General features: G+C 32.6%; 2 protein-coding genes across 2 annotated transcripts in view; both read right to left on the reverse strand.

Moving 5' to 3' along the window:
• Positions 1–2,835: 2,835 nt before the first annotated feature.
• Positions 2,836–5,968, reverse strand: LOC137929560 (retinol dehydrogenase 12-like). Its single transcript, XM_068772571.1, has 5 exons — positions 5,646–5,968; positions 5,243–5,478; positions 4,534–4,773; positions 3,866–3,938; positions 2,836–3,213 (listed from the first exon to the last, which is right to left on the reverse strand). Exons 1-5 carry the CDS (start codon positions 5,931–5,933, stop codon positions 3,043–3,045), a joined length of 1,008 nt encoding a protein of 335 aa, XP_068628672.1. The 5' UTR covers positions 5,934–5,968; the 3' UTR covers positions 2,836–3,042.
• A 3,318-nt stretch (positions 5,969–9,286) lies between these two features.
• LOC137929956 (serine/arginine repetitive matrix protein 2) overlaps positions 9,287–24,906 on the reverse strand; it is a 118,358-nt gene continuing 102,738 nt past the window's right edge. The window contains exons 4-11 of the mRNA XM_068773113.1: positions 22,451–22,548; positions 17,346–17,553; positions 16,707–16,858; positions 15,668–15,861; positions 14,992–15,102; positions 11,324–11,496; positions 11,005–11,131; positions 9,287–10,665 (exon numbers count right to left, since the gene is read on the reverse strand). Coding sequence (XP_068629214.1) covers positions 9,449–10,665; positions 11,005–11,131; positions 11,324–11,496; positions 14,992–15,102; positions 15,668–15,861; positions 16,707–16,858; positions 17,346–17,553; positions 22,451–22,548 — 2,280 coding nt within the window. The 3' untranslated portion in view covers positions 9,287–9,448. The remainder of the gene's footprint in view (positions 10,666–11,004; positions 11,132–11,323; positions 11,497–14,991; positions 15,103–15,667; positions 15,862–16,706; positions 16,859–17,345; positions 17,554–22,450; positions 22,549–24,906) is intronic.

A 24,906-nucleotide genomic window follows, 5' to 3' on the forward strand; every position in this document is an offset into this window, starting at 1 on the left:
GCTTTTTGTCAGTGATATATAATGAGGAAAATATTTAAGTACTTATTGATAAAATTTGTCTTTGAGTGTTAACATTCTAAAGTTTTTCATATGATAATGTTTTAATAGCATAATAATCTAAGATTGGGTTATCGGATGCGTTAGCCCAAGGTTTGACAGAATATTATTGAAACAGCTTCAATGTCATACTAATAGATAAATTAACATATCTATTCACAAACATCCTTTCTATCTGCATACAAGTACAGGTATAGTATGTCGTCTCACCCATTCGCATCTTAAGGTTTTTTCAACACAGAAGTGCTTTCTATGATAAGCCAGCTTTTCAACTTAAAGTAAATATGCATCCGAAAAATCAGTTCTTGATAATAATACATAACTTAATCCACCAAGTGCCTAATTTATAACGTAAGAATAATTTCCTAACATTTACATTGCTTAATATTTTCATCGTAGTGTTACTGAAAGCACTATACTGCGCCTTGATTATGCGCGGAAAGACGGGGAAAGAGTCGTCCTCTGTTTGATAAATCTGCCGTCAACGTTCGTGGTGTCAGCATTCTTGTTCCTTTTTGCTGTCCCTACCTCACAGGGCTTGGCTATAACGCGGTACAGCGGTTTGAGAAACACTACCCATTATTATCAACACAACTTATAACTAAAGAAAATAACATCAGATTTTCTTAAATAAAATTTAAAAACCGAACTTAATAATGCTATTTCGATTTATAAATGTAATCTTCCAAAATTTTTCATACTGGATTTCTGGCACGCTTCCAAAATTAAAGCGTGCGTTATAAAATATATTTCTTGCACAGATTATGTAAGTAAATATCATTTACATTCTTTTTTTTTTTAAAAAAATTTTATTAATCATTCAGCACTCAATCTTCGACTTTAAATAATTTAAGGTTATACACAAAAATCACAAGATGTATGATTTTGCTTATTAGTAATTATGTAGTGAATACCTGATGCACTAAATTAGCACATGTAGTTTAGGTTTGTATTTCTACACTGTGAACGTGTTAGCTGACCTGTCAAGGGGACCAGAGTAACATTAAGTCTCTTTAAGGTACCTCAATAAGCGATAAACATTGTGTTGTTACATCATAGTACATTGTATATAAGCCATTTTTGTTTTAGAAATGCTTTATATTTTTAAATAAAGAATTTTTCGACAGTACATTTTTTTAATTTCTTGCTATAATTATATAGATTATGGAAAGTAAATAAAACAGCGGCTTTAATGTTTAAACCTGCCCGCCAGCTGGAATAGTTGTCTGTCCACGCAACCAGGTATAAAAACAAGTGTATAAGCCTTAACTAAAAATTTTATTTAATCTTTTAAACTATGTATAGAACATTTTCGTGTTACAAATGTTATTTCTGAATAAAGAATTTCTATTTATTTATAAATTAATGTTGCCGTTACGACACCGTTTACTAAAATAAATATTTAGCATATACTATTTGTTTGTCCATACAGAGATTATATTTCATAAGCAATTACCATTATACTAATTGCTTACTTCAGTGTGTTTAATATTATTCCACATACCACTTCATTAGTTTTAATAATGCATAACGTGCATTGACGCGAACGGAAATTATAATTTAAAACAAATTGCTTTCTGTCAAGTAAATTTATTTAAAATAGTTACAACCTTCACTTCCACGATTGGAATTATATTTTACTACATGTACAAATACGTATTTATATTATATAATAACTTAACGCAATAACCCATGATAATGATATGACATTATTAATTCTTTTTTATCTCTATGGGATAGAATTTTTTTTGGCCAGAAAAACCTTAAAATAGCATGTAATTGTTTTCCGTATTTTTATCTTTTGTCGAGAATCAAATAGTAAAAATAAATCTATGTCTCTTGTTTAGTTTAACAAATCGTGCCATTTTTGTGGTTTAATTATTAATATATTAAATAAAAATCTCAAAAATAAATATGATCTAACAATAATATATTGAAATCGGAGACCAGCTAAACATGCACCACTAATTATACCTTTGTCCCCTATTTTAATGGCAGTTTCAACTGTATGTACGCTTTGAACAAAAAATCATTTAACATTAATTTTCTCCATTATTCAAAATTAAATTATAATAGATTATTCGAAAATCTTATGTGAAAGATAAACATTAAATTTATGTAACAAAAATATCTTTGGTGACAATAATAATTTTTTAAACTACTTATTATATGGTATACACATTACAACGATCAAAACAAAACAACATAATTAAAAAAAAAAGATTTTAATAATCAGAACTCAGAATTAATCGAGAAACTTCCATCAATAAGTACAAATCTAATTAAAGATGACTTCGCTTTTACTTCCTTATACGTTATATGAATTTTATATAATCCACTATTATATCTGAGAATTGCACTAAATAAAAAACACCATTATTATGCAAATTAATTCAAAGAATTTACATACGCAGAATTGACTTTGCAGAGTGTTTAATGACGGCAACTTACACAAATATTTATAAGTGAAAAGCATTAGTAACACAATTAACAATCATGGTGTTCACATAAATAGAGGCAATTTTGTATGATTATAACCAAAAAACCTCAAAACAAAAAAACTTTTTATTGTAGTTATTAAACTTCATTTGTTGCAAATTTCGCCATTCTGTAACCGTGCAGTAGTCAATCATCAGTTTTTGTATTCGCTATTATTTCAATAAACATACATGTCTCAGAGGAGAGACACTAACATTTCATTTTAATAAATATTTTCCTTTATTGATAACTTTAATTATCTTTGACCCCAACTCAGATTTTGTAAAAAAAAACAGACTTGAACATTACTCAACATGAATTAATTAATATATTTGTATATTTTTCATACATAACACTGCCAATTCAAATATTCAAAATTCTCCATGCAAAGGAATTATTCAGTTTATATATGACTGATATGAATAATTGGTGTCTTTAGACAAACTAATATGTTTTATAAAGAGACATGTAATGAATGTTGTTGTAGGACAAAGTACAAAAGCCACTTTAAAGAGGCTTTCTGGCCTTTACAAGTTCTTCACTGATGTTCCATAGCTTAGTTTCTTCCTCCTTATTAAATCGATAAGATGACTCATACTCTCTACAGTCCCGATAGAACTTTCCTGTTTTGCCTTCAATGGCATAGTCCGTTGCACAATACACAATGGTCTCTGAACCCTGGAATAAATTTTTATATTACAACACAAAGATTATTTTTGGACATATACCTTATTTGCTATAAATTGTAATATTTAGTATAGAAGAAATAGAAGCATATAAAATGTTTATTTTATTAAAAAAAATAATTTTACATAATTAATATATACATACAGAAATTTTGTTTACATCCATACATTTATTGCTGGATTTTAATTTTATTATGTTTATGTTACAACATTCTATCTCATTCAAGGTTGTTTGGTTGATAGTTGTATGACATTATGATGTCAATAATAATTCTGTTTATACATAAATTTGTAAAACAAAACAAACTTATTAAGTATAAAAACTTAATTACAGTTTTTTAATTAGACATAACTTATATTGGCATGTGGCTTAGGTAATATATTCTTTGTTAGGCTATTTTATTTACTTCTAGCTGAGATATTATTATCAGCATGATTATTCTAGTACTGATGTACTGTAATAAATACAGATTAAATAAACACAAATTTACCAAGGAACTATATTATTGTAAATTTAATATTTAGACTGCCTAATACCACACTTAGGCATAAATCAGTACAAGCCACACTACACTGAGTTGAACTATCTATAACACATTGTTTTAAGTACCTTAGAAATAATTGATTAAACTGTATTATCTTACCTGTTTGGCGGACTTCATAAACATTAAAGCCACTGGAGCCATTAATATGTAATGGTACCACCTTACAGAATACCTATAAAAATATTTATGATAAAATGATTCATAAAAAACAGAGATATTATAGACTAATTATAAACAAAAATATTTTTTTTTCTTACATAAAATTATTTTAAAAACAGTAGCATTTAGAATAAATAATTCACAATTATTATTAACAACATATTAAAAAATCATCACCAAATCTGTGGCTAAGGATAAAATTCAAGAATAACTGAACCAATTTGGTAATTTTTTTACTAGTGAAGACGTAACAAAGGTTCATATAACACTTACATGTGAAACAAAACAAAACTAAAAATGGAAATGTTGTTAAGGTATTAAATCAATAAATGTGGTGATGACTCGGATATAATTTCATTTTTATGATTTTTTCTATTGTCCTGTGACAAGCTAAAATCTTTTAATAATACAAGTCTGTAGGGCTTGTTGAATTATTACTGTTTCTAAATGTTTACACTATTGTAAGTATACAGAAAAGTTATAAATTCCTAAATATTGATACTTTGTTGATAACATTTTTATAATTTATACATATATCACATCACATATAACATAGTTAAATTCTAATACAATGAAGATAAAGAAGTCACATAAAACTATAGATATACCTGAAGAGGTTCGTGTAGCAGAAACCAGGACAGCAAGCATACACGTCTACTCCACTGTCTCTCAACTTCTCAGCTAAAGCTCTAGCAAAATATGCATTCATCAGTTTAGAGTTACTGTAGCCCAGGTTATGTCGCTGACTGACCTGACCCTTCTTTGCTTTCTCAATTTCAGTCCTCAAATTCAAGTCATTGAAATCTAATTTTCCCCTTTCATGCAGTGTTGAAGAAACAACTACAATTCTGAAAGATGATATTTTGTTTAATTTTATTTTTTAACACAATTAACATGATTTTTGTCTTTGAGTTGAATAATTTTAATTTGAACTTAAAAAAATTTGCCATAAAAAACAAAGCATTATATTTATTACACATAATTTATAATAACAAATGAAGTAATAAAGCATAATATTGTAACTTTTCTAGTTGTGTATTTTACTGTGATCTAGTACTGCTTGTATTTTTTTTACTGTTATTAAAAACATTCTTTACTTATTGCAAATTTTAATATTTCTACTATTTGTTATCAAAATAGTTTAGTGATTAGTATTTAATTATTTAATAATTATATACATAAAATTGTAAAAAATATTTTGTCATTATCAACATCTATGCCATGCTTGTCATGTAAATTCTATGAAATTTTAGTTTTTTTTTCCAACATAATTCAATAACAACAAATTATTATACTCTTTAGATATCTGCTACCTACCTGCTTGGTGAAGCTCTTTTTAATTGGTCTAGTAACAAATTAGTGAGATAAAAATGTCCCAAGTGATTTACACCCAAATGTATCTCAAAGCCTTCTTTTGTTTTTTCGTCCTGACTTAGTGGAACAACCACACCTGCATTGTTTATAAGAACATCAATCTTGTAAAAACCTGTTTTGATGACTTCAACAAAATTTTCAATTGATTCGAAGGAAGCTAAATCCAATTGCATTGGTATCTGTAATGTATATATTAGAGAGTTTATAAATTGTTTTAAAGCGAAGATAATCAAGGCCTGTTTAAAGTTATCATGACAGTTTATTAATTTTTATTCTGATCACATTAGTTAAACTACTTAGATGCAGGCAATGGCAATAAAATCATATAAGAATGAATTTTTCTCACCAATTCACCTCCAGTAGGTTGTACTTTTCTTATCTCATTTATTGCTTCTTTTGCTTTAACGATGTCTCGGCAGGCAAATATTACGCGAGCCTTTCGTCTCACGAGTGCCTTTGCTGTTTCTAATCCGATGCCGCTATTTGCACCAGTAATTAAGAAAGTTTTGCCTCTTAAACATGTATCTGCTATGCATTTTCCCCATTTTCGTGATCTCCATTTGCGTATAAATCCGATAGCTATCAATACAGAAACTGGTACTGCAGCGTAAATTGCGTGAGCTGGTATCATCATTATAAATAACACAAGAGTTTACTATTTTTAAAAACCGAAAACGTACGTACTACGTAACCCACACAACAGAGATTCAGTGATTTAATCCGTACTTCGACCAGACCAATGGTATAACTTTAAAATGACATTACAGACGTCATATGTCAAAAGAGGTCAACTTCGTTCAAGAAACTATCATTGCCATAGCCAACCTATTCGCCGAGTCAGTCAGAGTTTACACTTGACGGACAATATTGCTTTAGCTAGTCCTATAAAATTCTATAAAGTCCAATAAAGAAGCCTAACCAAAGCTAGAAGGAATTAAGCCTTTTTTAATTGCTATAGACCAAAAACTAATGATTATTATATAGATTCCTATATCGTTTGAAGTGAAATTAATTTCTTAATATACATTAACAAGGAGGCGATGAAAACGATTCACTTAAATTTTTATGATAGCTTTGTAATGAATTGTAGAAATGTAAATGAAAAAAATTGTTAATGGTATATAAATTTTTCTATAAAAATGTGATATGTGATTACTCATGACAATTTTAAATATTATTTTAAAAATCTGTCAATCACGCAGAAAATATACGATGTTTTGCCCAAAAAACGAGTGATTGAAATATATAATTTAATTTTAAGTTATGTAGTTATATATGGTTCCATTCCAAATTAATTTGAAGAGCCTATTAAGAAATTAAGACTACTGCCTTGTAAAGGAATAAAATATTTATTTTGCTTGGAATAAATTTACATTATGTACTAGAAAGTTACGGAACAAAATATTTATATTGCGTCTATAAGGATGTGTATAATAAAATAATTGTTGTTACATTGCCTTATAGCTGTAGCTAACGCACTTGTTGGCATATTGCATCTTATTTGTGATGATCATCGACCTCAATCATAGATTTTCAACCGTACCAGTTAGAAGCGACCTACATCGTGACAGTCAGATGGCCTTAAAAGGTCATTTGTTACCCTTAATGGGCAGAAATTCTGCGCCGCATTCGCCGGTCCATGATCTTTACTCTAGAATATTTAAGCTCCAGCGGTCATATATTCTGCACTTTTAGCCTGTCTACGCCATCGCCACTTCAACTTGCCGATCCGATTGCCTATGCCAAATATTTTCGGTCGTTTACGTATCGAGTCATTCAGGATTCCCTCCCGTAAAAAATCTCGAGGATAGCCTTGTCCATAGTTTGTTGAGTAACTATGAGCCCCGTAGAATTGCTTAAATGTAATCCCGTGAGGCCAAACCCACGGAACACTTTAAGAGAAGAGAGAAAAAAAGTCTTGTATGCGACTCGCCTTTGGGAAGCTTAACAAAAAAAGCGTTAAAAGAAAGTCTTTGTTTAATAGCTGGGTCTTTTATTTGAAATACGTCGTAAGGGACATCTAGATAAAAAAAACTATATTCAATATTCTGAAAAGAATTGATATGACAACGTTTTCACAAATATGACGTACAAATATTTTATAAGTAACGTTTGAATTGTCAATAAATATGATGTAACTGAAACATTCAATTTGTAATTAGATTTATATAATTTTCAGTGACAATATCCAAGACAAAATTTGACTATGGTTAAACATATATTCTTCTTAACACATCACTAAGTGGAGAGTTGGTGTAAGCAATACAACGTCTATTTATTCTGAAATTTATATGGCCATTCTGAAGTCTTTAAACTCTCTATTTAGAAAAAGCAATCAAACACAGAGTTGATATTGAACAGGAAAATCACAGTAACATTTACTATTTCACTAAATTCGGTATTTTATACAAGTTACAAAGCTTTTTACATTTAATTGCAGCAACATTTATTCTTTAAATATGTTTGATAAATATAGTAAAAAACATCTATGGACTAGTACGACAACAAATAAAATACACTTATTACTTTTAAGAGCAACATATTTTGATGAAAGCAACACATTTTGTATTACGTCATACACAATAACATTTTAAATAATATCCGGTGGTTTATTCTTAGATCTGTATTTAATAATAAAATGATTTCTTTTTATTAATTAAAACTATAAAATATTGAAAACAAAGTTTAAAACTCTATTGCCTATTAAAGGTCGCATAACATCTGAATTTTAATATTTAGATAATATTGTAACGCGTACTGTATAGTAAATACGCATAATATGAAATTAATGTGTAATAAAAGCCCCATTTTTCATATCCAAATACAAAGATAAGTGTTTTACACTTTTTTACTAACGATTTGATTGCATTAGATTTGTATTTACGGTAAGAAAAGATTAATATAATCTTAATATAATTTATGAATTTTCCATTGGCACCATTTGTCGAGTTTTATACGAAATTTTGTGCCGTTTCTATGAAGGCAAGTGAAATGGAATGTAAGTAGAAACAAGCTTTACAACCCTTATAATTCAGACTCATCAATAATAAAAAAACTTAAAAATTGTTTGTCTATGTTTATTTGATTTAACATATTATGATTATATAACTGAAAAGGCATCTCTGACCGTATCTTTACGTTTTTATAAACATTTTTAACACAGTTTAATAGAAATTTTGTGTTAAAAGATATAAAAATTTATGTAATAGAAAAGTATTTAAGTTATATAAAATCCTAATAACAATATTTTACCATTATAAATTTTCTCGTTTTATTAAGAGTTTTTAAAACAACTCTTAAAAAATCATGTTTGTCAATATGCTTTATGATATTAAATAACAAATTAATATATCATGAACACATGTTAAAACTTAGTAAATAATTTACTCTATCATATACTTTAAATAAATTATATAAATAATTATATTTCAAAGATGTAAATGAAATAGTTAACATAATTATCAGCTTCAAATATTTTTGACATGACCCACTTTTAAAGTCCTGTTATTCAGAAAGTAACATAGTTTTAGGGACATCACAACTTTCTGTATTTGTATAGATAAAATTTCTGTAAATAAGTTTTATCTGTGATTAACAAATAATATGGAAGAAATATTTTTAATGCGAGGAACATAAATGCATCATTGAATTATTGATTTTATAAATACTCTAACAATTAAAGGATTTGAAAATGAATTGCTCCAACAAAAGTAAATGCTTTAGCAGTTTTACATCATTAAATTTCAAAGTAACTTTTACATCAACTATCTGACATTTGTTAGCAAATTGTTTAGACAAATGTATCATTAAATTGGAATGACTATAACAAACATTAAATTTATATTACATGTAGGTATGTATAAAGAGTAAGCCATTTTATACATTGATCCACAAGAACATTTATTATTAAAGTAGATTCATTATGAAAGATTCATGAAGTAAATATTTTTAAGCAATTTTTATAAATCTAAGGTATTATATGAGTTATAATGAAATGACAACACCATTGCTAATTAGCAATTAGAAATGTATATGAAAGCCCTCTTTTGCAAGCTTTATAATGGAAAAATAGTACAATATTGATTTATTACTGTTAGTATATAGTAATAAATCTGTACTTAAATTTTAATGATAGATATTTTATGGATTTTACATAGGAGTTGATAGCTGATGCCGAGATCGGTCCAAGCCAACGTCCACCGTCACTACCTTACTGTCCACAGGTGTACCACTATCCGCATCACTGTCTGGCATGATCACACATACAAATGATTTACCGCTTGTCACATCTCTGGGATATATTGTCATTGGGATGAACCTGTCACTAGTTCCATCTACATATGCTGCTAATCTGGAATATACCTCAGGGAAATGTTTCTTCAACACGACGCCTTTGCTTTCCAGTTCGTGTATAATGTTCTTAAAGCATATTTCTCTAAATTTGTGAGCGGTGGCAGCGTTCTTTTCTCCAGTGTTGCTAAGCTTTGATGTGAGGATAAGAGTTTCGCGGTCGTCTGGCGTCCCTTTGCTGTCCCGTCTATAGCGTTTCCGATTCTGTTCCTGTATCGTAGCGGTCACCGTTTTGCTGAGGCGCAACTTCGCGCACCTTGACACCATCTGGCGTTCCCACTTCACCGCGCCCTTCGTTGGTACTTCACTTATGATACATACGGCTACATAGAGTATGACCCTCGTTTCCGGGTTGTACGATTTACACAGCTTAACCACTTCAGTGTATAACTCTACTCCCATTTCGTTTGGTTGCAGCGAAATCCATTTAACGTACTCTGGTTCGCTGAGGTACTGGTAGCCGTGTGTGGTGAATTTCTCTGCTGCTTCTGGACTTGTGAAAAATATTTTTACCACACCTCTACCTTGTGCGAGATATCCTTTATGGGCGATAGTGCTGATCTGATGAAGGGAACTTACATCTTCTTTCGCAGCAGAAATGATTTGCCTACAGAGTGCGCTTGCCCGAGAGTGCAAACACACTTTCCTATGTTTCTCCCAGTGGGCTCTTCGGCATTCCTTCGAGCAGTACATGGTTGTGCAGTTGTGGCATGATTTGTAATGTCGTTTGGCTTCCGCTACGGGAGCACGGGCGGAGCATTTTGGGTATTTGCACTTCACAAATGCTTCGTCGTTGCTATTTTCCGTTTGCAAAGAGAGGAGGGAAGCACGGGAATCGTGATGGGTGATACGCGGTTCTGTTGAACGCAAGGCCGAGGCATCGAGACTGGTCCGCCGGTCTAAAGAAGCGCTGGCGTGAGCGAAGGGTTCACTTTTCCTTCTAGATTGTTCGCCTTGCGCTGACCGCGAACGTCTCGATTCTTGCATTGCGCTTGAATTATCAACTGCTTCCTTGCCTGTAAAAAAGTGTCGACTATTAATCCACGGCAATTAATAATCTGTATTCTAATATTTACGTAAAACATCGAGACTCAGGACCATTGAGCGAAATAAAAAGAAACATTGATTTGACGAGACGATCATGCTAATTGGGCCCATACGAAGTGTTTTCTTACCTTGAACCATGCACACTTGGAAAAGTAATAGAAATTTCTTTAAAAAAATTTATTATTATTATGACATTGCCAATTACAAAATATCAGTAGTGTTATAGTTGGTAATAGGTGTAAAGTGAAAGCGTGAAGGAAAGAGAAATATAAAAATTGGAACGGCTCAGACTTACATATCATTCCTACCTTGTCGATCGAGATCAGGACTCGGGTCGGTAATGGAGCTGGGCTCCTCACTCGGTGTGCTTATGAAGCGAGACGCCGCCGAAGCGCTGCTGTGGCCACTACTAGCCAACTGTTCGTAACGAGGACTCTGAGGAAGAAGCGGCACTAGTCGAATTTCGACTTATCTAGCTTAACTCTGGCATGAGCTTAAAAAACCTAACTACATTTTTTACATGTAGCATCCTAAGAACTAAATAATTTAGCGTATTTAATGGATTAGATTAACGAGTAAAATGAGGAATAAGGGAATGTCGTGATATGTTTTAATTGAGTACTTTACCTTTCCTCCCATCAAGTAATAAGGACTCTTTCTAGGACTGGGCTGTGGAGTAGGTATTCTTGCGGGCTGTGAAGGAAGGCCAAGTAACGAATCCAGTACGTCCTCCAAAGTCGTAGAGCTGGGCGACGGTCTAGTCATTCCAAGGTTCATTGGTCGGTGGGAGTCTTGCCAGTCTGAAAATAGGCGCTTTAATATATATCTTTTTTCATCACAAAAAATGTTTAAGAGATTAAGTTAAGTTAAGTTATGAATCGGTTTATTGCTAAGATTATAATTATTAAAATTTCGTTGGCTTATGACTTCTGCGTTGGAAAAACTTTACCCCTGTGTGCCTAAACGTGGATCCACGTTAAACCTAAGGAAATTATTCTTTGATGTTTGTAGTGGATCCATTACCGTTTACTCGCATATATTCATGACAGTACGGCATATAGCAATATGAGTCAAGAGCTCAATATAAGTCATTCGATATAGGTGTAAAAACTTTAAATAGGTGAATTTATGGCTCGTTTGTGAAAAGCTCTAAAGCCTTTCACTTATTTCCGAAGTACTAAGTGATTACTCTGAAATATATTACATTATTTTTTTGGATTGTGTCAGTGACATCCGGCAGAACAGTCTATAGGGACAGATGTAAATAATAATTAGTTTTAATATGCAGAATTATGAATTTTTAAAATTTTTGGTGTATTACCTTTACTTTATTTCTGAAACCGTTAATTTTTGGATACAGTGTAACGTACATTAATTGACTGCAAGCGAGCTATACTTCCACCCCGTTAAAGCTTTTGCACCTATAACTAGTCATCCTGTATTCGGATTTTAAGTTGCTTCGGCTTTTTAGATTTGCACATATAAACTATCTTTAATATAGACAAAAAATGGATTTCGTACAATTATATGACCAGAAAATTTGGTCTGCGGTCAGGTTCGGTTTCAGTGATTGTATATGTGGCGCTGCCCTCTTAAAATCTTAAATCAGTGATATTCGTATCTATATACAATATATTTATTTATTATTAATAGCATCTTTTTGTTTATTATATGCGACTATCCTTTCGTGATCATTCAGATAAAAATTATTTAATAATATAAATAATAAATTTAATTTTTAACAATAATATTCGGAAATATGTTATTCTTAATAAAAAACAGTATTATTGAAATTGATTTTCTTTACATTTCTTATTTTGTATTAGTTTTTTCTAGATTGGAGTTACAAATTATCGACATATTATAAACATATGGAATTTATATAGTCCTGCTAAGACCCCATAGACAATGTACTGTCTATAATATTTTTTTAATTTATCAAAAACATGTTTTAAAGTTACATATTTTAAACCGAGCTTTAAAATATTGAACATTAATTAGGTAAATGTTAAAAATCAGATTTTAGACGTTAATTCAGAATTCACTCTAATGTTGGTAATTTTTTTAAATTGTTACGTATGACAAATGTTCCTACGCATACAAAATTAATAATTAAATTATCTACGTGAAGCTGCGTTTATTTGCGGATTGTTAACAATATAGTGACATAAATGTTAAAAGATGAAAATGAGATAACAGCTACTAAATTCATTGTTAGTAAACTATGAAAATATTTCTAATAGTGTTTCAATGATTCTTGGTTTTAGCTAAATAAAGAAAAAAAAATACTTTTACTTACCGTATTTGATGATCTTCATTTGAACTGAGATAAAATTTTATTGTTATAAATACGTTCTATGAGATCTTGCATCTATGACTTTAAAAAAATTATAAATCACAGGTGACGGTGAATTTATCTATGTGATAATAAAAAATGGACGACACAGAAATAAAAAATAAAACAAAAAATTTAAAATAAACTGAATATATTCAATAATTGTTATAATTAAAATTTAACTAAATTACATTGATGTAAAATATAGAATGTTCATTGCTGTTAACATTAAAAAAATACTTTCGTGATTACTAAATACAAATGAAGGTACCGAGATTCTCTAAATATAATACTATCTCTACGTATAAAAATTACATTTTAGGTACTATTAGAACAACAGTTAAATATGTGCATGTAGATGAAGATAAAAATTTAGAGAGCTATGGAACAATATATTGGAAAGGAAAAACTGATTTTTTAATAAAAGTTGCATTTCCAACATTTGAGAAGCCACTTCGTCAAGATTGCCTTTCACTTTCATCAGGCATTAGTTCCTTAAACATAAGTTATTGTCATAGACAATACGGTGTCAGTGATTGGCTTCGTTAAACAAATTCGATACGTTAATTTCGGTTTATTTTATTCGGCGGTGCGAAATTTGTGCGCAAATCATAAATTTCTAACCTAATCAGAACCTGTATAATTTACTTAAGGACCAATCATAGGACCCCAAATATAAATTACGAGGTGATTTAAGTAGAAGGAACTTAAATATTTAGTCTTCAGTCTGTATGTCACTTCTCACCACCAATCTTGTTTATGGTTCTGATAACTGTTGCCATCAATGCTGTTTTTAATTGTTTAGGCAATTGTTAACACCTTTAATGTTTGTGACAAATCATAAAAGTCTATTTTTAAATTGGAACATAGCATTGTAAATACTTTGAAACATCCTTTTAAAATCATATAAGTAGGTAACAGATTTATTAGCACCTAAAGTAAAATATACCAACATGATAAATTATTTACAAATCTATGTTATTATTTACTAGCATACAAACTAAATGCTACAGTATTGCATTTAAATAAACTCACAAACGAAATAATTTATGTTGTACATTGAATGTTTAATAAAATATTAATTCCTGGAATTTTTACTCATACTATTGTAATTTCGACAACTATTGGAACTTAAAAGAAAAACGATTTTAACATTTCATAAATAAAATGTGTTTACATGTTCTTGATCCAGTAAAATTATGATATGTTTTAAAAAGTGCATAACATTTCTTGTTTTCATACACTAAAAAACATTTAGTTAGTTTAATCATTTAATCTAAAAATATTTATATTAAAAAATAAAAAAAATATTTTGGCGGGTTTTTCAATGTCACGCTAATAATTGTACTAGCAACATTTACATATTACAGAAAAAAACAGTGAAATATGTTGTAATGTAATAATGAATAGTGTGAAACAGTATTAAGCCACAACGGAAATCGAAGCCACTACAAGCTAGTGCAGTTTTGTCATGATGCAAATATAACACGTACAAAACGAGAAATTTGAAAATCGAAGTGCTCATATCGTCAAAAAGTTAAAACTGCACATGACAATGGTCCTGAGTCTTAAACAGTCTATGAAGCTCAATTACACAAAAATAAAATTTCGCAAACATAGTTCGATAACGAAATAACTAAAAAAAAAGTCAAACAGCACAAAAATTAACTCACAGAAATATTACCATTACATAAAACGAACCAAAAATAGCACTGCAGGTTTTGATTTTTTAACTAAATGCAATTAACATTCGATTCATAAAATTTCCTTTGTTTAGCTCATTTATATAATTGTATGGTTTGTCAGAAATTAAATCGCAAATCGTGTTTTGATTGTTATACGACTGCGACGATCGTAACTACTAAAATTTAATAACCATTGCTGGGTTACGCCGGAATGTATTCGTGCGGTATAAATCTAAGCCTGCAGTGTATGTGTTCTTGTAGTCACGCTCGCTCACCAGGCGCGGCGCGGTTTTCGAGGCGGAGAGAAGATGGCGGGCGGGGGTGAGGAGGCGGCAGCGATTCTGTCACCACTAATGGCGTTTGCGGCGATTCTAACGGTTTCGTACCTGGAAAATAATTCATTTGAGGTTTAGGTTAATAAAATAAATAAATAAGACAATAAATAGCTAAAGTATAATAATCATAGTTATAATTATGTAAAATAAATCGTTACGGTAAATAGTACTTTTTTAGTTCAAATTACATGTTATTAACCCTTGGCTTGTCACATTGCTCCTATCAGTGTCGGGAACGAATTTTTTTAATTGATAAATGAAATGTTATTGTTTATATCCCTGTGGTCTGTAGTACATCCAGAGCAAGCGATTTTAAACTGTATTTTTAAGCTGATTAGATGTAATGTAGCCTGCTTTCGATTGACCCGTATGCAACCGCGAAGTTCGGACAGATACGTCCATATCCGTTTTTTTTTTAAAAAGCGTAATTAATTAAATGTAATAATTTATTTGTAATTACTTTTGCAATGGCGTTACTATTCTAAATATTTAATGTGTTTTTTTTTCTCTGTTCTATCTGTATTTTTAAGAAGGCATCTGACGAAATAGCAATAATAAATTAAATAAAAAAACAATTAAAAAAAAAATCATAATTAGATGTATCCGAAAAACATACCAACGAATGAACTTTCGAGCCAATACAGCTTCTGACTGGATCTAGGCGAAGGCTGTAGATCCAAATCGCCGTTAGCGGGTTCTAGTCCCGACACGTAATGCACGATGGCCGACGTCACTTCTTTAATCGACGACTGGATCTCTTCCGATGCTTTGGCTGAAGCGCTTGATTGTTGCAGCAGGGACGAAGCTAACCTATAATAGGATAATCACATATACTAACAAGTTCAACTGTACATTCTGTTTTCTTTATCACCGCTAGTTCTTGATAAAATACTTCTTATAACTTGAAGCATTACAACAAATACATATTAAACTAGCTGTTCACCGCCCACTTCGCGAACTTAATGAAAGCTCATTTAACCACCCCCCCTCTGCGCGTGCAATGTCGTGAAATCCATTCTTAACTGATCTACCTCTTCTACGAAACAAATATTCTTACCAAATTTCAAGTTTCTAAACCATATATATACATATATATATATATATATATATATATATATATATATATATATATATATATATATATATATATATATATATATTAGAGTTATAGTTACATACAGAATATAGATATCGTCGTTTCTCGACGACCTCTGCAAGGTATAGGCCTCCTCCAAATATATCTATGGGGGATATACCATTATCGCCAGGGTTGAAAAGCTGGTTGGCAATCGCAGGGTGGTATTATTATGGTACGCAGAGAACGCTGCTACCATCCTACCTATCCTACCATCCCAACCCTATATCATTAATGCTTAAGTATGTATCTAGGCAATCGAACACACGACCTATTATCGCAAGCCCGAGTGATAGTCAGTTGGACTATCACTGCTCGAATACAGAATCTTAAAACTAAAATGTCTTTGTGTTTAATATATTTTTGATGGTATGGTAAATGGACTACCAAACCTATTAATTGGTTTTTATTAATAACATCAATTGATATACCGCACAAAAAATTCCACATGTAAAAAACGCATAAAACAACTGTACAGAAACAGGTATGAATAAGTTTTTTGGTGTTAGAAGTGGATTACCTCTCGTGTGGTGTGCGCGGTGTGGTGTTCAGTCGTTCCTGACTGCGCCAGCCAAGGTAAGGCTGGCGCGCGCTGAAGGAGGACCGTGCGGATGGCGAGCACAGCGGACTGCCGCCGCGGATACTGCTGCGGGTGGACGAGCATGGAGAAGTCTGTGGGATATTATGTTTTTATTTAATATTTATTGTACATTTAATCATATAACAGGCAAAAAAGACCTAAGTACCAAAAGGCGTTCGTTGATCTAGTGATAGAAGGGGTGAGAACAAATATCATTATTATGTCAGCCGACTAGACGTTTACTACAAGACAAAGGATTCCCTCAGAGATCATGGTGACCGGCAACTTCCCGCAACCGAATATGTGTAGCTGCCACTTGAACCTTCATACTTATCGGTTTCTAACCCGCGAGTCCCAATCGACCCTAAAATAATTGTTTCGTTGATAGATTACGGACTCTGAGCATCGGTTGAAATGTAACAGGACCATAACATATGCACCGCGCGCCATCGGGTAAGAGCGATCCATATAAAACAGTTATGTGGTGCACACAATAGTCTTTCATTTAGAATAGAGAACATCTCTCCACTCCGGTACTCTGTACCTATAGATGTAAAAGTCATGTTAAAATTTACTGACTTGATTAGAATTAAGGCGGCTAGTGGACCATCTCCCGAAGCTGGTAGTGTGTGGAGACAGTTGCGGCGGCGGGGGTTGGGCGTTAGCCCCGAGGCTGCCCAGCGAAGTGGTCTTCGAGTTGAGCCCTCCCCACCGCGCTGCGGATGATGCGTCGGAGAGCCGTTTGCGCAGAAGGAAGCCCTCGCGCGCTGCCGGTGCGTTCTTGTACCTGCACATAGAAAATTATATTGTATGTTCTAAATTAAAATTTAAAAATTCTTTATTCAATATTCGATATTTCTCTTATTAACGTTAAGCTTTTGGAATTGAGATTGGATCGGTAAGCACAAGGTAAGACGTACGCCCACAAGCTGGACAGAGGATTTTGTTTAAGTCATCTGAAGACTGCTTGAAGGCAGCTTCTAATCCAGAATGGTTTTGGAAATCAGCAGGGAGTTGAAAAAAACCTATGGGGGGAGCCTGAGCCCAGAAGTGGACGTCTTATTGATGAAATGATGACGATGATAGACGTCAAGTTGAGTATACCACCAGTACGAATAATAAATGCCTCAGATCAGAGAATAACAGACGAAAGACGAAAGAAATTGTGATGTACTAAATATTTTTTTAGGGAATATGCGATTTTTTAGGAAATATTTAGTAAGTATTGAATAAGCCTGGAGGCAAGCACATCATTCCTAAGATGCGCTACAGTATAGTAACACTTAGAATAGAAATTTTCTATAGTTCACGGACCCTTCCGCTCCATGAACTCATATCAGACGAAGTTGTAAAAGCCTTAGGGCTAACAGCGCAAACATCTTCGAAACAGTAAACTGTAGACAATATTTCTACGACAAGTTATTATATTTGGTTTTTCTCCAATTGAAGCCAATATAAAAAAAAATATGAAACGAGTCGAAAGTTCACACGACTCGAAATTTTCTGTTTTCCGAAACACCTATACCTGTCAGGATTTGAACTGATTCGTCTACGAGACATAACTTTTGGCCGCTTAAATACATAACGTTTTGAATGTGTCAGTAGATACCGTACGCGGATTATGTAAATAATTGTTTAGTATATCGGCGTGTGTTATAAATGTATGTATATATGAGATAAAGTGCGGGTAGCAAGCTATTGGAAATGAACAAGGCGTGGTGTTGTGATAATTAATTAACGAGATATCGGGATTATTTTATCATTTTTATACCGGTATCGACCACAAATCGATAACGATCCTATATTACTTGCAAGACGAGCGAAATATTTTTACGATGGTCAGTGATATGACCTGTTTATTGCAAAATGATAGTTTCTCTGGTTTTGTAATGCAAAATACTGTTACATATCCAACCGCAAACACTTATACACTTGCCACCTATACTGGTAGCAATTAAGCAAGTTTATATTTTCTATTAGAAAAGGATGGACCGTTTACATAACCTATTACATAAAAAGAGTAGGTAAATAGTTGAAGGCAAGGACTAGGGCACCCCACTAGGTGGGCAGGTTATCGTGACAATCTTTGGTGGTTTAATTATAATATTTTCACTTTAATTTACACTTTGTGCATTATTTGTGGATTGATACTGTGTACAAATAATTTTTCAGAGGATGTGCAGCAGCGTCCTCTGCATACTATAATAATCATTCTACGATCGTCAACCCGCTTGCCAAGCGTGGCGATTATGGGATATAACCCCATCGACATTATGGGGGAGGCCTTGCAGTGAGCTCCTTCCGATTGATTTGATGATAATATCATAAACATATTTTTAAGGGTATAAGATGTTGCTACAGAGTGTTGGTAAGCAATATTATATTTGAAAATATAGAAAATTAAAAAAAAATCCTTTGTGTTACAATTTTTAAATGACAAAAACTTAAAAAACACAGGCTTATCAGCCAGTATTAAATATTGATGTATAAAGATTAAATATGTAAAATCGATTACAATAAACTGCCGACAGTATACAGTATATTAAGAAATAAAATAATAATTTTATTAAAGCAATTGACATTTGTATGTAAAATAGGTTTATATCAAACATCTCTGATTAGCAAACGCATGAGTAGTTATATTGATACCAAAGCGAATAATTGAGTATAAGCTCGTTGGGGCATGAACGCTAATTTGTTAAAATTACAAATAATATTTTTTATTAAAGGAATTATATTAAAATGCTCCGTAATAATAAATACCGGCCAGTACCGTCGTCGATACTTTTTAATGTTCATTTATTATTCATCCTTCGAAATTAGAACGCCGATTTGAATTTGGGCGCTGACAGACGATGTCATTCAGGTCGAATCAATTATATCTGTAAATAGTCTTTCTGTAATATAAACTAGATAGGTCAAAACTGACTTTTATTTCCCAACCAAAAAGGAAGAAATACGTGCAAGGGTGGTTTTCCACTCTCTCCCGTAAAACGCGACAGAGAACGATGCCACGTATTTTTAGAATTTTATATAAATTCTAAAAATACTTCTTCTTACGAAATGTCGGTTCCATAGCGAAGTTTTTCTTTACCGTGTACTAACAATGAATATATAAAAAGTGTGCGTGCGACCTACGATCAAATATCACAGTCCATTAATAATAAACTGTCATTGTTTATTATTTTATTCATATCAGCTTCATGTTTTCAAACGTTGACGATTGACAAAGTTGCAAATGCAGATAGACTTTTATACCTATAAATTTTTTCGCGTGCGAAAATTTATAGGTATAAAAAGGTTGAATATATAGCTCATTTTCCAGCAAAAAGCTTTAAAGCTTTTACACTTATTTCCAATCACCAGACCACCGGATCTAATAAACAATAGTTAAATTTAATAAGTAGTAATCAGAATTTTTAAACGCTTTTTACATTATGTTAATTATTAGTTCTGAAACCAATTATTTTTGGATAGGCTGTAGCGAATGAGCTATATATTAACACTTTAAAAGCTTTTACATATAACCAATCATTCTGAATAAAAAGAACAGATGAATTATTTAATTTGAATTATTTAGAAAATAAAAAAAAAAACTTTTAAAATCGATGTTTAAAAATGGAGTGCCTACAAGCCCTTGTTTATATAATTAATTCTTTGTAATGTAGTTAAACGTAACCTTATTTGAACTATTTGAGGTTCGTGTTAAAATTGAATTAAAGTTGTTCAAGTGCCGACCATTTTTCAAATCGTTCGATATCAAGAAATACTTTTGTGAATAAAAATCATTGAATACATAAAAACATTTATTAATTACTAACTGTACATTCAAAGGAAAATAAATATAATTATGTTTAGCCAACATAATTGTAAAAAATAATTACCTTATCACACGAAATCGTATCCGATAGCATCGTCGAATTGCAGGCCACGTATAATTTTCTACTAAAATAATATTTTTGAACTTTTTCCGTTGATAAGGTGATTACGTTATCCGATTGTTATTTGGGTAGCCGTGCTAGTTTTTTGGGTCACCGGGAACGATTTGAACTTCATATCGTGACACATTATTGCGTTATGTAATGGACATATATTTTTATGTAATATATTTGAAATTTGAATATGTTAAAAAAATGATTATAGAGAAAGTGCTACATCATCAGTAGCTAACTATTCCTTTCATTTAAATATATATAATGAAACATACTCAAGTCAATAAAAAAATTATACATATATATTATACAAATATTTTTCAAATTCTAGCACAAAAATTAAAATACAACAAAACATTCAAAAGTCATCAATCACGCGCATAATATGGACAATTCATTTATTCGTTATATTTTCTACACATTACGCGCAAAACATATGGCCACAGGATCCTTAAGGTTCCTTAAGGAGGAGTAGAGACCACAGACCGGCAAGTGCACAGGACGTCCGCCCTTAAGATAACAGGACGACTATGTTATGGTCGTCGAAAGACTCTAGATGCTTCCAACTGGTCTAATTAAAAATCTATAGTGGAGCCCTATGTCTAGCAGTGAACGTCTTACAGCCGAAATAAAGATAAAAACAAAACTTGACATTCCACAACATGGTATCCTACAAGGGTATCAAACGTATCTTTATTTGAGATCTTACAACAGTGCATTTTTTTACTAATATTAATACTGCATGAAAGCTGTTTTAGAAGACCACAAAGGTCTAGTATAATATTATTAATATCATATCTTTTAGATATTTGGTCCCAGATATGACCTATGTGACGCGACATAGAACTGTATCTATCGTGTAAATGTTGTCAATACCTAGCGAGTTTAAAAAATATATAAATTAGCAAGATACCGGAACGTATCAATACAATATTGTTACACTTTTATCATTAATAAGTTATAAAATGTGTCTCAAAACAGATCGAAATGATTTAGGTCGACAGCATGCGACGTAAGAGGTAACTAATCCACACTCGTCGTCTCGTGAGCTGCGCATCAAAGATTTTAAAGCGGGAGGTGAGAACACTTGTGTTTCTTTGCTCGATTTCTTTTATAGACTACGTCGTTGAGAATTTCCCTTATAAAATATGAGAATAAAAGGCTATTTCTACTCGACTCATGTAGAACCCGATAAAGAGTACAAATGTCCTTAGCTATTCAGTCCGAACGCTGAATAGCTAAGGACATTTGACACAGTTTTCGATTCCCGTTTGTAATGTTCATCATTCCAAAAGACAATAAAGCTATGATATTGTAAAAACAAAATATGAAGAGACTAGATACAATATTTTTAACATAATTAAAATCTTAACAGAGTTTCAACTTGTTGATGGTTTTTCGCATTTGTACCAGATGGTTCTCTAGGAGCCCACGGCAGAATTGAGGTCCACAATTAGTAAGCTATCTACAAAAATATATCTGCTCTCGAAAGTGAAGAACTAAAATATTGCCTTACTTCACGTATCAAAGCAAGCAAATACAATTTTAAAAAGCTCAAAGACTGTAACTTGTAAAAATTGTATAATCCTTATTTAACAGAACTTCCATAGATCTAATCTTCACATTTTTGTCGATTTGTGGTAATACGGTAGAAATGTCGACCCTAATGGTTCACGGCAAACAGTGTTCTACGAAAAAATAATGTCTGGGAACATCTTACTTACAGTGTTAATTAAAAATAATGTAACTTACCATTCGGGCACATTTAATTTCTGCAGTGACCTCTGAACCCGGAGCTCGTGCTCGGAAAGGACGCGATCCGAATTTTTCTGCAACTCGTTCTCAGGTGGCTGTAACAACATGGAGCGTCAATTAACATACCTTCACATACGTGAAAAGCTAAATAAAAAAAATAAAATATATATACCTATTGCATTCTGTGGCCATAGCAGAATTTTTAACCTACTGCGTAAAATTAAAATCTATTTAATATTCTATTGCTAATTATTTACAGAATTATACGCTATGTCTTAACTAATTTAAAGAAACGTTTACTGATTCTTCTATATCTTTAGGAGCCAAACGATAAATAGAGCCATGAAATGAAACGTGAGTTTTGGTGGCATAATTTTTCAACTGCTCCACGTTGTTCAAATCATTCATAGAAGACGAATCTATAATTCCTTTATCAATTTTTAAGGTTTGGTAAATTTTGTGTTCTGCAAACTTTGCGTATGCCGTTTCCTCGTCTTCGGAGGATACGTCAAAAATTTTATCGTTTGCACAATGAGATTGACTAACGACGTCATCTTTAAGTAAAGATTCTGTGCTGGTCAGTAACGAGCTGCCTATTCCACAAGATTTAACTAAATCAGACCACGATAAAGAAACCTTCCAGTGTTTCTTGTCTCGTAATTTTGTATCAACTTGTTTTGTTAGGAATTCTGATGATACACGGCTGCTGGTGGATGCTTGCTGAAGAGAGTCCATCGAACCTATTATATCAGAGACTCCATAAATTGTTTCGTACCAAGAATCGCATTTAGAGAAATCACTATTAAAGACAACTTTACGAATTTTCTTTTTCAGCGTCGATGTTCTCGGCACTAAGCTTTTCTCGTGTTTCGGATTAAGTATTTTATCCTTTTCAAACTCTGTGTAGTTAGGTAGAACAACGTTATTAAAATCTTTTTCTTTTTCCTCTGCTTCTAGTATGGAACATTTTCTTGCTTCTGTTAATTCTTCAACTGGCGGAGGCGGAACACTTTGAAGCAGACGTTTGAAGAACGCTCGGACCTTATCGTCATTACTATTAGACTTTAGATCAACAGGCCCTTCAAATTTTGGCACAAGCGATGTAATTCTTGTAGTGGTGTTGTTACACAACGCGGATGGGTTGCTATTAGAAGATTTAATACTAAAATTTGAATTACAGGAATGCCGTTTTCTTGATTCCAGTTTCTTTAAACGAATTTTTGATTTCCATTCCTCGTGTTTTGATTTGAAACCCGAAACCGTTAATGGATTTTCATCCTCCGACTCGCTTCTCGGTATATCCGGATATCTTGCGTAGTATAGGTCTCTCGACAGCGGCTTCGAGAACAAGTGTTCAGGTTTCACTTCCTCAAACGGTTCCATTTCAACTGTAATCCAAGACGTGTCTAAACAAAACCAATATCCATTTCGTTGTAAAACTTCTTCTGTCGTAAGCAGGACTATAGACACCATCTTGTAATGTTTATGAACGGAACTCCGAACCCCGATTGTTTTCTGACCGGCTATTTTATAAGCTATTTTTGCAGACACGTCAATATTTGTTTATTAATTTGTTTTGAAAATAGGGATGAATCATTACTTAATTATATTTACGATAGTAGCAACTTTAATCACCATGTTTATGAAAAATGTTTTCAATATTATGTACACACAATTTTCAATTAACGCACGCTAAAACGTATATAAGTACTTAATCATTTAAGCGCGTATCAGATAATATTTGTCCTAACAGGTGTCATATTTATTTTATACAACCTGTTAATGTTAAAATAAATTGTGAAAAAATATATTATCCTTGCAATAATTAGAGATACGGGAGTATTAAATCCAAAAGAAAAGGTTGCTATTAAGAAACAGATCCGTCAGTTAATTGATGTTGGAGAGACTCACCCGGACGTCGGAGGAAGCTAGAAGTGCGCAAGGGCCTAGCAGTCCTACACTTTCCCAGCAAGTCATGTTCTCAGCTGTTCGCGCTCGCGTCTATCGTCCGCCGCTCCCTACGCTCGCCTGCCGACTTTACTATCGCATCGTGATGCACCACTGACTCCGTAAAGAAACGTTACGTAAGTCCTCATATCGGTGCGATATCATTCTTTCAAACATACAAAGCGATTACACACAAAGCTGGGCCCTTACGGGAAATCAGTCAAAGCAAGCTGCAATATCGAAGCGGAAAGCGCTCGCCGATCAAATCAGCATTAAGTCGTTTATTGAACGTCAAAATCCAATTACAAGGCTGAATCGGAGAGAACGCGGGGCTTCGGTGCTTAAGGTCGCCCTGCGGGTTGGAGCCGTGGTCGGTCCCGGGGTAAGGTGGTCGTGCGGTGGTCGCGTCGGTCTCACGGGTCGGCCGCTGCGGCACTGCGCATCGTGGTACATAGGAGCGGAGTTGGCTGGGCCAGGGCAGGCGGCCGCGTCGCTGCCTCTCGCTA

The sequence above is a fragment of the Battus philenor genome, unplaced genomic scaffold, assembly GCF_028537555.1.
Source record: "Battus philenor isolate CCGP_79_NKW_IND1 unplaced genomic scaffold, ilBatPhil1.0.hap1 SCAF_5, whole genome shotgun sequence".
Lineage (NCBI taxonomy): Eukaryota > Metazoa > Arthropoda > Insecta > Lepidoptera > Papilionidae > Battus > Battus philenor.

Excerpts from the sequence above, each read along its gene's own strand:
- LOC137929560 (XM_068772571.1), bottom strand. The coding sequence starts at position 5,933 with ATGATGATACCAGCTCACGCAATTTACGCTGCAGTACCAGTTTCTGTA. Across the intron at positions 3,939-4,533 it reads TGCTACACGAACCTCTTCAG|GTATTCTGTAAGGTGGTACC; the intron begins GTATATCTATAG and ends ATATTTTTATAG. Across the intron at positions 3,214-3,865 it reads TTATGAAGTCCGCCAAACAG|GGTTCAGAGACCATTGTGTA; the intron begins GTAAGATAATAC and ends AATTTATTCCAG.